General features: G+C 38.1%; 1 protein-coding gene across 2 annotated transcripts in view; it reads left to right on the top strand.

Annotated features, from left to right (window-relative positions):
* CCNC (cyclin C) overlaps positions 1 to 14477 on the top strand; it is a 40299-nt gene that overhangs the window by 4964 nt on the left and 20858 nt on the right. For both annotated transcript variants that reach the window (XM_006881195.1, XM_006881194.1), the window contains 3 exons: positions 601 to 685; positions 836 to 905; positions 10819 to 10870. In XM_006881195.1, coding sequence (XP_006881257.1) covers positions 867 to 905; positions 10819 to 10870 — 91 coding nt within the window. In that variant the 5' untranslated portion in view covers positions 601 to 685; positions 836 to 866. The remainder of the gene's footprint in view (positions 1 to 600; positions 686 to 835; positions 906 to 10818; positions 10871 to 14477) is intronic.

Below are 14477 nucleotides of genomic sequence, written 5' to 3' on the forward strand. Positions count from 1 at the left end.
AAAAAAAAAAAAAGGTTAAGGTTGACTACAGCAGCTTACTTTGTAAAGCAAAGTACTCTAAGAATAATTTATTCTGTGCCTTGGCATTCTATATTGGTTATTCATAATTTACAACTTTGCTTTGTGGCACAAAATGTAGAATCCTAAGATGTTGGCTTTGACATGTGATGGCTTTGTAATTGGATCTTTCAAGGCATCAGTTTACTCTCAGTTTTAAAGATTCATTAAAGATTTTTTATGAATAAACTGTAAGATAGTAGGTAAAATTCGTTTGATAAGTACCTAGTAGTTTCAACTTATGTAAAAAATAAGAAGAAAAACATAGAAAATATTTAAAAGGTAGAGAGAGGAATGCCCAGCATTAATCCTCCCTAGAAAGCATGTTCTGCTTGATAAAGATTACTACCAGGAAATCCCTATGGAGTAGTCCTCCTTTGTAATACCTAGGGTTGCTATGAGTTGTTGGATCACCCAATTATATATTTTTAGAGCTTTGTACCATGTGTAGATTTTTTTTTATTCAGATGTTTATCTTTAATGCTAATATTGTTGTAATAATTTCTAAAAGCAATACTTAGAATGTTCTTATTTCCTTTTTAGTTATCCAGGCATTAGGTGAACATCTTAAATTAAGACAACAAGTAATTGCCACTGCTACAGTCTATTTTAAGAGATTCTATGCCAGGTAAGGCCAATTTGTTCTGGGGATATATTTTGTCTATTTGAAACTTTTATTCAATATGGGTAAACCATATTTTTAAATTTAATTAGCTTGACCTTTTTTGAATATATTTTTGATATGAATGACATTTCACTTTGTTTTATAATATTATAGGTATTCTCTGAAAAGTATAGATCCTGTGTTAATGGCTCCAACATGTGTGTTTTTGGCATCCAAAGTAGAGGTATTAAATAATTTTCTTTTTCTAAGCATTATGAATATCTGTTGCTTTATCTGTCCTTATTTATGTATGATAAAAATAATAACTTACTGTGATTTATGTAGAATATTGGAATAATTACAAAATCAAGTAAATATCTATGTCATTATTTTTTCTTCCAAAGTGATTTTGTTTTTTATTATGATCAGCATGAAAGTTTACAAAGCATATTAATATTTCATCCAATTATTCATACTCATTTTGTTTTATAACGTTAATTAGAATACTCATGTCTCATCACCCACTTACTCCATATTGTCTTTACTCGTCTTACTGTCTGTTATCCATTTGTTAATATTTACACCTATATCCTCCTTTTCCCTACTAGAATGATCCTATCTGTGTGTAAGCCTTATTGTTTTCTAACTTTATTTATAGTGATCTTATATAATGTTTATCCTTTTGGGTATATATTTAACAAATACCTAGATAGCATTTCTATGTACCAAGCACTATTCTAAGTTCTTTGCACGTAAGCTGATTTAATTCTCATAACAAAACTTGGGAAATATAGCAAAAATATCCTCATTTTGCACATGAGGAAAACGAGACACGAAGAGTCTGAGAAGTGTACTGAAAATTACATAGCTGGTAGGCAGTGGAGTCAGTTTTTGAATCCCGAGAATCAAGCTTCTGATCTGATGTTCTTTTTCAAAGACCCTTATTATTTGGCACTAGTATTGAGTAAAGGAGCTCTCTTGTGGTAATCCATAGGAAACTATGCAGCTACCCTATAGGGTGGCACCTCTCTAGTGGTTTGGATCCACCACTGTCTCCATAGGAAAAAGATAGTTTCCTCCATTGCGATTTACAGTCTCCAAAAACCCAGTGGAGGGTCATCGATGAGTTGGTTCCAACTTGTTGGCAATGAGTATAGTAGAGTATTCAATAAGTGCCACTGCTTTTCTTCTGTAACCAGAATATTCTAACCCCCTTTATGCTTCCTGTGTTCTGTCTTTCTTACTTGCCCCCTGATGATTGGCTGCCTACAAAACTGTTGTTGTTATATGCTGTCAAATTGATTATGACTCATAGTAACCCTATGAATAACAGCTCTGAACTTTTCATTATCCTATGCTATCCTCACCATCTCCAGCATTCTTCAATCCACTGTTACTGTGAGAGTCCATCTCCACAAGAATGATGACCTTCAAGGACTGTCTTCTCCTTAAAACATTCCCAAAGTAATGTGAGACAGGGTTTCACCATCCTTGCTTCCATGAAGCACCCTGGTTTCGCTTTCTCCGGGACAACCTGCTTATTCTTTTAGCAATCCTTGGGCTAGTCAGTACATTTCTCCAGTACCACAACTCAAAGGCACCGATTCTTCTGTCATCCTTATTTATTGTCCAAGGTTCAGATGCGTAGCAGGTAATTGAAAAGACTGTGGTTTGGATCGAGCTCTGGTGACTTAGTGTAAGGAGTTGTGCTGATGATCTAGAGGCAGGCAGATCAAATCCCCAAGCTGCTTCATAAGAGAAAAAGAAACAGTCTCCTTCCATGCAATTTACTGCCTCTAAAACCTGCCAGTCAGTTGTAAGTTGGTTCCACTTGACATTACCTAACAGTGTTTTGAATCAATGCACCTTAGTCTTTAAACTGACATCATTGTTCATTAGTACTGAGGAGAGGTCCATGAGAGCAGTTTACAGCCTTGGAAATATGACGGAGGGTCACTATGAATTAGACAGCTCAATGGCATTGAGTGTGGTTTTACTTGGTTTGAGGAGCCCTGGGAGAGGAAGACCCTTAGTGAAATGGACTGATACAATGATTGTGACAGTGGGCTCAAGTCTATCAGAGAGATGATAAGGATGACTCAAAATAGGACAGGGTTCAGATCTGTTCTTAGGGTTGTTATGAGTTGAATGCTATTCATCAACACCTCACAACAGTGGAGCAGCAGTAGGGTAAGTACTGGGCTGCTAACCAACAGCCTCTGATGGGCTAGTGATAGGGAGTTAACCCAAAGGCACAAAGTTCAAGTCTCCCAGGAAGAAGGGCAGTCTCCTCCCATGTAATTTATAGCTTCTGAAGACCTGCTGGAGGGATGACTTTGAGTCAGTTTCTGCTCAGTGGCACATAACAGCATCCACCAAAAGGTTGGCATTTCAAGTCTACAATCTGCTTCATGGAAGAAGAGAGTAGGCAGGTTGCTCCCATAAAGATTTATTCCATGGAAACACTATCAGGCAGTTCTACTTTATCTTATAAGGTTGGTGTGAATAGCAGTTGACTTACCATTACTGTCTGGACTGATACCGCCCTTAATAGTTATATATATTCTATCAAGGAAAAGTTTGACTGGTAAAGGAGAGGGGCTAGGAATTGTAGCTGAGACCAAACACCTCAATTTTTAACTTATGTGTTTTCTATTATAGTTGAGAGAGCTCAGCTAAAATTTAGATAGTAATTCCATATAATCTTAGCTTTTTAAAATCTTAGTATTTATCAGGAAAGCAGTGCATCAGAAGTGTCCTGTCTCCATACTTTTTTAGTCTATATGCAGATCATTCAGAGGCTGGGCTTTATGAGAAATAATGTGGCATCGGGATTGGAGGAAGACTAATTAACAATCTTTGATACACAGATGACACAACCTTGTTTGCTGAAACTGTGGAAGACCTGAAGTGTTTGTTTCAGAAAGTCAAGGACTGTAGTCCTCAATATGGCTTGAAGTTCAATATCAAGAAGACAAGATTCTCAGCACTGGGCCAATTGGAAGCACCCTGATAGATGGAGAAGAGGTTGAGGTTGTTAACAGTTATAGCTTGCTGAGCTCCACAATCAATACTCTTGGCACCAACAGTCAGGAAATCAAAAGATGAATCTGCTGTCACGGACCTCTCCAGAGTACTGAGAAGCAACGAGGTCAGTCTAGAGGCTGAGGTGCGCCTTATCCAGGCCGTGGTCTTCACCATTACTTGATATGCATCAGAGAGCTGGACAATGACTAAGGATGATAGAAGAAGAATTGATGCCTTTGAGTTTGATGCTGAAGAAGATTCTTGAACATACCAGGAAGCACCAGGAAAGCAAATAGGTCTTTCTTGGAGAGGGTTCAACCAAGTTTCTCCTTAAAGGCTAAGGTTTTTAAGCTCCTTCTCACATACTTTTGGCATGTGGCCAGGAGGGACCGGGTGCTTGGAGAAGGACATCGTCAGAAAGGTGGAGGGACAGTGCAGGAGAGGAAGACCCTGGTTAATATGGATTGGTACTGTAACTAGGGCAATGGAAGTAGCTGTGTCAGAAAGAGTGAGACAGGCTCAGGACAAGGCACGCTTCAGGGCTGTTGTATATAGGGTCTCTGTGAGTCACAAGCAACTCAATGGCATATAAAAACAAAAGCAATTTATCTAATTAAGCAATGTCTAGAGAAAGGGAATCATATTCTTGAATATTTAATATAATTTTAACCAAGTAAATTTGTGTTTCTTATGGTCCATTTTGATTTAGTTTTAAAATTACTCATTAGATCATCTTTTACCAAAAAGTGAAAGTTAAATGTATTTAAAATAGTATTAACAAAAACAAGTTTGAGGTACTCTGATTGGAGCTGGTTATTTAAGAAGCCAGAAGAGGGTTTTGTTAAATTCTTTAAGGAAAAACTGTTTTATACAGGATTGGAGGATGACTCTTCAGTAACCTCTGTTTTGTGGATGACACAACCTTGCTTGCTAAAAGTGAGGAGAACTTGAAATGCTTGCTGCAGAAAATCAAAGACTATACCTTCAATATGGATTACATCTCTACATCAAGAAAACAAAGATCATACATATAATGCCTAATCATATATTCCTTTTGGGCAGTTCTTCCTTTCATTTGTTCTAAGGCAGTATTCATTATTTGTCCACTCTTCTCAATTTTCTCCCCAACCCTTCCCTATATATGACAACAGTCTGGGTCTAGGAGTGTTTTGGGGGAGGGGGTAGATATATATGTCTATGCATTGTTGACTATGCAAAGGCATTTGACTATGTGGATCATAACAAATTGTGGCTATCATTGAGAAAAATGGGAATCCCAGAATACTTAATTATGCTCATGAGGAACCCATAACTGGACCAGGAAGCTGTCATATGAACAAAGCAGGGAAACACTTATGGGTTTAAAATTGAGAAGGGGGTGCATCAGTGTTGTTTTCTTTTTGTACCTATTCAATCTGTATTGTTGTTGTTGATTACCTTAGAGTCAAGCATGACTCATAGTGACTCTATGAACAAAAGGCCTGAAGCCCCTCTACAACTACCAACATTTATCAAAGTTCATAGAGTTTCCAGAGGCATGTTATTTAGGAAGTAGATGCCCCTCCTGCTTCCAAAACCTGTCATAGTATGTTGTTTTTAATGTGCCACTGAGTCACTTGCGATATATAGCGCCCCTATGTACAGCGTCAGGATTGTTGGAAGATCTGTCAACAACCTGTGTTACGCAGATGACACAACCCTGCCTGCTGAAACTGAGGAGGACCTGAAGCGCTTGCTGCAGAGGGTCAAGGACTGCAGCCTTCAATATGGATTGAGGCTCAATGTCAAGAAGACAGAGATTCTCACCCCTAGACCAATTGGTAGCATCAAGATGGATGGTGAAGAGATTGAGATTGTTCACAGCTTTAATTTGCTTGGCTCCACAGTTAACATTCTTGGCACCAGCAGCCAGGAAATTAAAAGATGTATTGCGATGGGAAAGTCTGCTGTTAGGGACCTCTCCAAAGTACTGAAGAGCAGTGGTGTCTTTCTGGAGACTAAGGTGCACCTGATACAGGACATTGTCTTTGCAATCACTTGTTATGCATCAGAGAGTTGGACTATGACCGGGGAGGATAGAAGGAGAATTGATGCCTTTGAGCTGTGGTGCTGGAGAAGCGTATTGAGGGTACCATGGACTGCTAGGAAAACAAACAGATTCACCCTGGAGAGGGTTCAACCGGCTGCTCCTTGGAGGCAAGGATCCTGAGGCTTCATCTGACATACTTTGGACATGTTGTAAGGAGGGACTGGTCCTTGGAGAGGGACATCATGCTTGGGAGGGTGGAGGGATTGTGCAGGAGGGGAAGACCCTCTATGAGGTGGATTGATTCAGTGGCTGAGGTAATCAGGATGGGTGTATTGGAGACAGTGCAATTGGCACAGGACAGAGCAGAGTTTAGGGCTGTTTTACATAGGGTCGCTGTGAGTCGCAAGCGACTCGACTCCACATAACAACAATGTACAGCAACTCTGAAACCTTCCCTGTCCTGAGCCAGTCTCATTAATTCCAACACACCATACCCCATTGCCCTGTTACTGTATCAATCCATCTCATCTGGTGTCTCCCTCTCCTGGGCTGTCCATCCACCCTTCTGTGCATGATGTCCTTCTCCAAGGACTGATCTCTTCTGGCCATGTGCCCAAAGTGAGGCAGAGTTTCAAAATCATAGCCTCCAAGGAGAGACTTCATCCTCTCCAAGACAGACCTCTTTGTTTTCTTGGCAGTCCATGGTATGTCCAAGACTTCTCCAGCACTACAACTTGGAGGCATCTATTCTTCTCTGTCATCCTTAGTCATTGTCCAACTCTCTGAAGTATAGCAAGTAATTGAGAAGATCATGGCCTGGATTAGACATACCTTTGTATCTAGACTGAAATCATTGCTCTTCAGCACTCTTGAGAGGTCCATGACAATAGATTTTCCCAATGCCTCATCAGATCTAGAAGAGACCTGTCAAGACCTTGGAACTATCACATTGTGTTAGCATTGTAAACAGAGACAGTATGGAGGCCTGTGGCCAGAATCTTCCCTTAGTACAGCCTCAAGCAAAAATCTTTCTCTGAAGTTGGTACATGGGATTTGGACTTATATCTTCCTACACAAGAGATGGATAACAGCATGAGAAACCAGTAGCAGTGTGTAGTGTAAAGCATCACAGAAGTGACTGGTGATTATATTGAGAGGTGGCTGGGGAAGGGAGGGTTTGGCCAGGTAGCTGTTGATGTGTAAGGAATGGGGAGGTACCAGGGAAGGGGTAGAGACTAGTCACACGTGCATGGGGGTGGGTGGGCAGTGAATGTATTGGTTATTTCTGTAAGGGAAGTGTCTTTCACCTGCTAGGTAAAATACTTGTCTGATAGATATTTTTCTAACAGTGAACATCCAGATTAAGACAGATTAGGAAGAAGGATTGGCCATCCACTTCAGAAATATAACTGGCCTTAGAAAACCCTGTGTACAGCAGAGTACACATTAACAGATTAACAGATATGGCAACTGAAGTTGAACCCTCAAATTTGGAAACACAAAGGTGGAGAAACAGTTTTAAGAAGAAATTAATATTTGGTACATGGAATGTGAGAAGCATGAATGTGGGAAAACTAGACATTGTAAAGAAAGAAATGGAACACATAAATATTGACAGTGGGTATTAGTGAAATGAGATGGATTAGCATGGGACATTTTTAATACCGTGATCTTACAATCTATTGATGAAAAGGTGGAAAAAAAACCAGGGTCGCTTTCATAGTTAAAAGGCCATTCTAGGTACATCTTGAAATACAATATTGTGAGTTACAGGATAATATCCAGATGCATACAAGGAAGACCTGTTAATGCCACTATCATTCAAATTTATGCTCCTACAACCAGAGCCAAAGAGGAAGAAATCAATGATTTCTATCAACTGCTGCTATCAGAAATCTATCAAACATGTAACCAAGATTCTTTAATCATAATGGGTGACTGGAATACAAAAGTTGGGAATCAGGAAGAAGGATCAGTAGTTGGAAAATACGGACTTGGTGACAGAAATGAGGCTGGGGATAGAATCAGAATTCTGTACAATGATTTATTCATAGCTAATACCTTTTATAAAAACATAAATGCATGCTACACACATGGATTTCACCTGGAGGGATGCACAGGAATCAGATTGATTACATCTGTGGAAGGAACTGTTGGAGACGTTCAATATCAGTAAAAACTAGGCCAGGTGCTGGTTGTGGAACAGACCATCAACTGCTCATATGCAGTTAAAATTAAAACTAAAGGTTAAATCATATCCACAGGAATAAAAATTTGACCTTGAGTCTATCTCCCATGAATTTAAAAACCAAATCTCCCATGAATTTAAAAACCAAATCCAGAGTAGGTTTGAGGCCCTGAACACTAATGAATAAAGACCAGATGATCTGTGAGAAGATATCAAGAATATTGTTCTTGAAGAATGCAAAAAGTCATAACTAAGAAGGAAGAAGAAAAGGCCAAAATGGATGTCAGAAGTGACTCTGAATATTGCTGAGAAGCCAAGGCAAAGGGAAGAAATCAAGAAGTTAAGGAGCTGAATAGAAGATTTCAAAGGGTTGCTCGGGAAGACAGGCAAAATATTATTATAATGAAATGTACAAGGAACTGGAGTCAAAAATTCTAAGGGGCCAAATTTGCTCAGCATTTCTTAATCTGAACTAAAGAATAAATTCAAGCCATGAGTTGCAATGCCTAAGGATGCTATGGGCAGAATATTGAATGATTCAAGAAGCATTAAAAGCAGATGAAAGGAGTATACAGAGTGATTGTACCGAAAGGAATTGGCTGACACAGAAGAATTTCAAGAAACAACATATGAGCAAAAGGAAATGGTGATGAAGGAGGAAGTACAGGGGACTTGACAAAAAATATAGCCCAAGGAATTGATGGAATGCCCAAGGAATTGATGGAATACCAGTCGGTGTATTTCAGCAAACAGATGCTGCCCTAGATGTGCTCACAAGGTTGTGCCAAGAAATCTGGAGGACAACTATTTGGCCAACTGATTGGAAGAGATCCATATTTATTCCCATTCCAAAAAAAGGTGACCCAACAGAGTGTGGAAATTATTGAACAATACCACTAATATAACATACTAGCAAAATCCTGCTGAAGATTATCCAGAAAAGTCTTGAAAAGTAAATTGACAGAGAACTACCAGAAATACAGGCTGGGTTTAGAAGAGGTCATGGCACTAGGGACATCATTTCCAGTGTCAGATGGATTTTGGCAGAAAGCAGAGAGTAGCAGAAGAATGTTTGTGTTTCATTGACTATGCAAAGGCATTTGACTGTGTGGATCACAATTAACTGTGGCTAACCTTGAGGAAGATGGAAATCGCAGAACACTTGATCATGCTTATACGAAATGTATACTTGGATCGAGAAGGATTCCTCAGAGCAGAGCAAGGAAACACTGCAGCATTCAAAATCAGCAAACGAGTGCATCAGGGATGCTTCTTATCTCCTTGCCTTTTCAGTCTATGCAAAATAGATCATTTGAGAAGCAAGGCTTTATGAAAAGTGTGGCATCAAAATTGGAGGAACACTCATTAACAACCTATGATATGCAGATGACACAACTTTGCTTGCTGAAACTGAAGAAGACCTGAAGCACTTACTGCAGAAGGTCAAGGACTATAGTCTTCAATATGGATTGAAGCTCAATATAAAGAAGACAAAGATTCTTACCACTGGGCCAAATGGCAGCACCATAATAGATGGAGAAGAGATTGAGGTTGTTAGCAATTACACCTTACTCGGATCCACAGTCAGTCTATATACTGAGCAAATTATCTAGAAGCTGGACTCTGTGAAGAGGAGGGTGGCATGAGGCTTGGAGGGAGACTGGTCAATAACCTGTGTTATGCAGGTGACATAATATTACTTGCTGAAAGTGAGGAGAACTTGAAGCACTGTTTGGAGAAGATCAAGGAATGCAGCCTTTGGTATGGATTGCTTCTCAATGTCAAGAAAACAAAGATTTTTACCACTTGACCAATTAACACCTTTGTTACGAGCAGTCAGAAAATAAGGAGCCGCACTGCACCAGAAAATCTACAATTAGGGACATCTCCCAATTACTGAGAAGAAATTATGTTAGTTTGAGGACCAGAATGCTTCTCTGAAGCAAGTATAATAAAACTTTGTCTTGTATACTTTGAGCATGTTGCTAGGAAAGCCTGCTCCTTGGCAAAGGACGTTTAAAAAGAGGAAGACCCTCAACAAGTGGATTGACATAGTGACTACAGCAATAGGCTTGAGGCTGTCAGAGATTGTCAGGATAGGACAGGATTTAAATCAGTTGTTTACACATTTGCTATGAGTTGTATTCGACTTGATGGCGCATAACAACAAGTCCCTAGAGTTCCCTTAATGTAAAATTAGCTGAGACAGCATATATAAGTGAGTCATCTGACAAATATTACTTGTTTCTATAATGTATATTAGGTTAAAGAGGGACATGAGAACTGACATCAAAAGACTTATGCGATTCTTTTGATTCCCTGCTCTGCAAAGGATAATTGTTGGTGTGATCATTTTTGAGTTGTTTTGGTGATGTTACAAAGTATACTTTTTAGAAGTACAACTGTTGGGGGGTGGGGAAGGTTTTATGCCAATGAAAGAATTTTATTTTTCAAAGAGGATCAAACTGGGGGGAGGTCTGGGCAGGGAGAACAGTGTAACAATGAATGAATGGAAATATAAAATCTTTGTAAATGTTCATTAAAATTAATAATTTTTTTTAAAAAAAAAGTACAAGTGCTTTACTTTTAAAGGACATGAGATTCCACTTAGTTCGAATTCCATTGAATACTTGGTGGGGTTTTTTTCCTTGAAATAGCCACAGAATCTAGACTTAACAGCTCCTCTTTTAGGGACTGCTTCCTAATATGGTACCTATTAAATAATAAAACTTCTCTTAAACTGTAATAATTTTTGGAAAAAATAACTGCAGTTAGAGATTTGTTTATATGATTTAGACTTAGGTAGAAGATGAACAAAGTATAAACATGATAGAAGCATAGAAAATATGGTTTTGAATAGACTTCAAATATCCTAAGGTTCTTTACATTAATATTATGTACTTTTTCCCCTAGGAGTTTGGAGTAGTCTCAAATACAAGATTGATTGCTGCTGCTACTTCTGTATGTAAGTACAAAATGTATATCCTGCTTTCAGAAAGATTCTCAAAGAAGCTTTACAGTATATGTTTTATAGTTTAGTGGATTTGTGAGAAAGGGTAGTTGGTTTATTAATCTCCTGAAAATACTTTTTTTTAAAAAAAGTCATTTAAGTGAAAATTTACAAAGCAAATTCGTTTCTTAATGCATATTTTATTTTATGACATAAATTTTAATACCCACATTGTAACCGTAATCTTCCCATGTCTTTCCTGTGATTTTTTCTGTTTTTTTTCTTTCTGTTTTCTGTGATTCTTTCTTTCTTAACCTTTCCTGCCTTCTTAGCGTTGTCTCTGGACAGATGCTGCCCATTTGATCTTAATGTGATTGGTTGATTGTAGCAAGTGACTGTCTCCTTATTGTTACTCTTTACCTTATTAGTTGATCTATTTGCTCAAAATTGAGCCAAAGGAGTCACTTGTATTCCATTTTTGAAGTATAACAAAGGACCCTATTCTTGGAGGTCCCACCTGTCTTTTATCAGATTAGTAAGCCTGGCCATTTTATATTTTTTAGTTCTACATTTTTCATTCACTATCTCTGGGACCTTCTATGGTGATTCCTTTTAGAGGGGTCAGCAGTGATTACCAGGTACTACTCTCTAGTTCTTATGGTCTCAAGGTTATGGAAATAGAGACTTGAACGGTTCATTAGTCCTTTGTACTAGTTGTTTCTATGGATGCTCACTTTTTTATAAAATCACTTTCTTTTTATCTCTTAAGTGACTCATATCTTTATATTGGAAAAAATCAACTCAGTGTCCTTAGTTAAAGGACTGCCCCATAGATTATTCAAAACTGTCATTTTTATGAAAGTGGATTGCCATACTTCTGAAGAGTGGCTGCTGGCTGGAGAAAATAAAAGCATATCTTCTAAGGTTTATTGCTTCTTAATGATGAGATGCTATTATTCTTTTTTTTAAGTGAAAAATTCCTCAATTTTTTTTTAAATTCCTGATACCACTATCACAATTTTCAAAGCAGTATACCTACCTTATGTAATGAAAAGAAAAAGACAAAAAGTTACAAGAGATAAAAGACCAAAAGACCTTGGGAATGTACATCTAATTAGGACTAAAATTCCATTAATCAATAGCTGCACTTTTTGCAAACTGTTGCTATGACAGTATTGAACAAGAAGAGTTTCCTGTTTAACTTGCCGTAATTTTTCTGACTAGGGGTCATTGTTCCTTCTTTGGCAGATCTATACAGGAGTAATACGTCTCAAACATATCCTGGTCCATAACCACTAGTACTGTAACCAGGTCCACTGCCATAATTACCACTTCAAGTTTCTTCCATGACTCATAAAGCTACACTTTAGTCTTGAAACTGAAATCATTGCAGAGGTCCCTGACAGCACATTTTCCCAATGCACTTTATCTTTTGATTTCTTTTTGTTTTTCTTTTTTATTGTGATTTTAACAAAATTTATAGAAAAGCTGGATTTTCATTCATTCATTATTCCACAGTTTTCATTCTCCCTTTGCCTTTCTTCTCCCCCACCCTAACTTTTAATTTAAACTAGTAACATAGTTGTTTTTGCTACATCATTAAGGACAAACTCTGATGAGTCCCTCTTTCTGTGTCTTTTGATTTCTTTACTGCTGGTACCATGGCAAATGATTATGGATCCAAGTAACATGAAATAATTGACCATTTTAGTCTTTTCTCCATTTAGCTGTTGGCCCAGGGATGAAGATTTGCATTTGATTGGTGTTGAAGTATAATCCATATTGAAAGCTGTAGTTAGTCTTTGATTTTCTGCAGCAAATGTTTTCAGTCTTTTTAGAGTATAGCTTCTAAGATTATTTGCTCAGCATACAAATTGATAGGTATGAGGAAATAACACACATCCCTGGTACACACCTTTTTTTATTTTAAACCATACAATGTTCTAATACAATGTTCTAAGACAATCACCTCCTGCTCCTGGTCTGGTATATCACATGAGCACAATTAAGTGTTCTGGGATTCTTATTCTTCTCCATGTTAGCCATAATTTGTTATGATCCATACAGTCAAAATCCTTTGCATAGTCAATAAAACACAGATAGATATCCCATTGGTATTCTTTGTTTTCAGCCAAGATCCATCTGACATCATCAGTCGTTTTGTTGATGATTTCTTTAGCAACCTATATGACTTTTCCAGCGAATGGTCTCTTTTCCTTGTATATTTATAAACAATAAAAGAGCTCTGGTGGCTTAGGGGTAAGGAGTTGTGCGGCCAGCCTCCCTTGAGATTTACTGCCTCTGAAAACCCTATAGAGAGTTAGCTAAGAGTAGGGATTTCGACTCTATTTAACCACTCAATAATATCATTGATAAGCAATGAGTTTGGAACTTTTTAGAGTGATAATTATAAATAAGAAAAAAGTTCAAAGTACATAATCTGTAGGGTTGACTTGACACTCTTCTGTCTCTAAGCAGTTGTATAACTTTGAACTAGTTGCTTTACCTTTTGGCCTTAATTCTTTCAATAAAAAAGTTGAGGCATAACTGCATGTGAGTCATGACATTGAAGGAGATAATTATTGTAAAATAGGCTCTGTAAAGTACTTTCCACAAGGTATTAACATACTATATCCCATCTTCATAAGTCAAATAATAAATCATCTCTTAACTAAAGCAAAGTCAAACTATCTCTTTTTCCTTTTTTCAGACTATTCAGATAATAGCTTCTTCTGGGAGTAGGTTTCACATAATCATAATTAAGTATTCAGAGAATCCCAGTCTTGTCAGTAGTGTTAGCGATAAATTGTTATAATCCACACAGTCAAATGCCTTTGCATTTGTCAATAAAGCACAAATAGAGATTCTTTTGCTATTCTCTGCTTTCTGCTCAGGTCCATCTGACATCAGCAATGATATATTCAGTGGCATGGCCTTTTCTAAACCTTGCCTGAACTCCTGCTAGTTCTCTGTCAATGGGTTGTTGTCACTGTTTTTGGATAATCTTCAGTATTTTGCTTGCATGTGTTTTCCACATTCTGTTAGATCACCTTTTTTGGGAATAAGAATCAGTATAGATCTCTTCTACTAAGCTGGCCAGGTGGCTGTCCTTCAGATTTTTTAGCAAAACCTGGTTAGCACATGCAGGGCTACATCTGTTAGTTGAAACTCATGAATGGTGTTCCATCGACTTCTGGGGCCTTGTTTTTTTGTGAGTACTTTCAGTGCAGTTTGAACGTATTCCTTCATTACCATTAGCTCTTGTTTAGATGTTACTTCCTGAAATATTTCAACCAATTCTCTTTGCAAAAAACTAACTCAAAACAGAGGCTCGGCTCTGACTGGCTGAAGTTGGGCGCCTCACGCGACAGCCACCAGACCCCGCAGACCCCCCCTATCTTCCCAGGTAATCGGAGACGCCAGAAGCACGCGACATCCGTTCCGGCCCTCGGGCAACCTATCTACACAGCAATTCTACAGGATGCATCACCTTTGACCGATAAATATTGCGACTAAACTTCAGAGACACTGATCCCAACATAAGGAACTACCATCAGCTGATATGTTTGAAATCACAGAAGCCATGGAAGCTTCATATATAAGTTATTAGATGGAGGGCTGG

Source organism: Elephantulus edwardii, unplaced genomic scaffold, assembly GCF_000299155.1.
Source record: "Elephantulus edwardii isolate Elephantulus edwardi_28Jun2011 unplaced genomic scaffold, EleEdw1.0 scaffold00013, whole genome shotgun sequence".
Classification (NCBI taxonomy): Eukaryota; Metazoa; Chordata; class Mammalia; order Macroscelidea; family Macroscelididae; genus Elephantulus; species Elephantulus edwardii.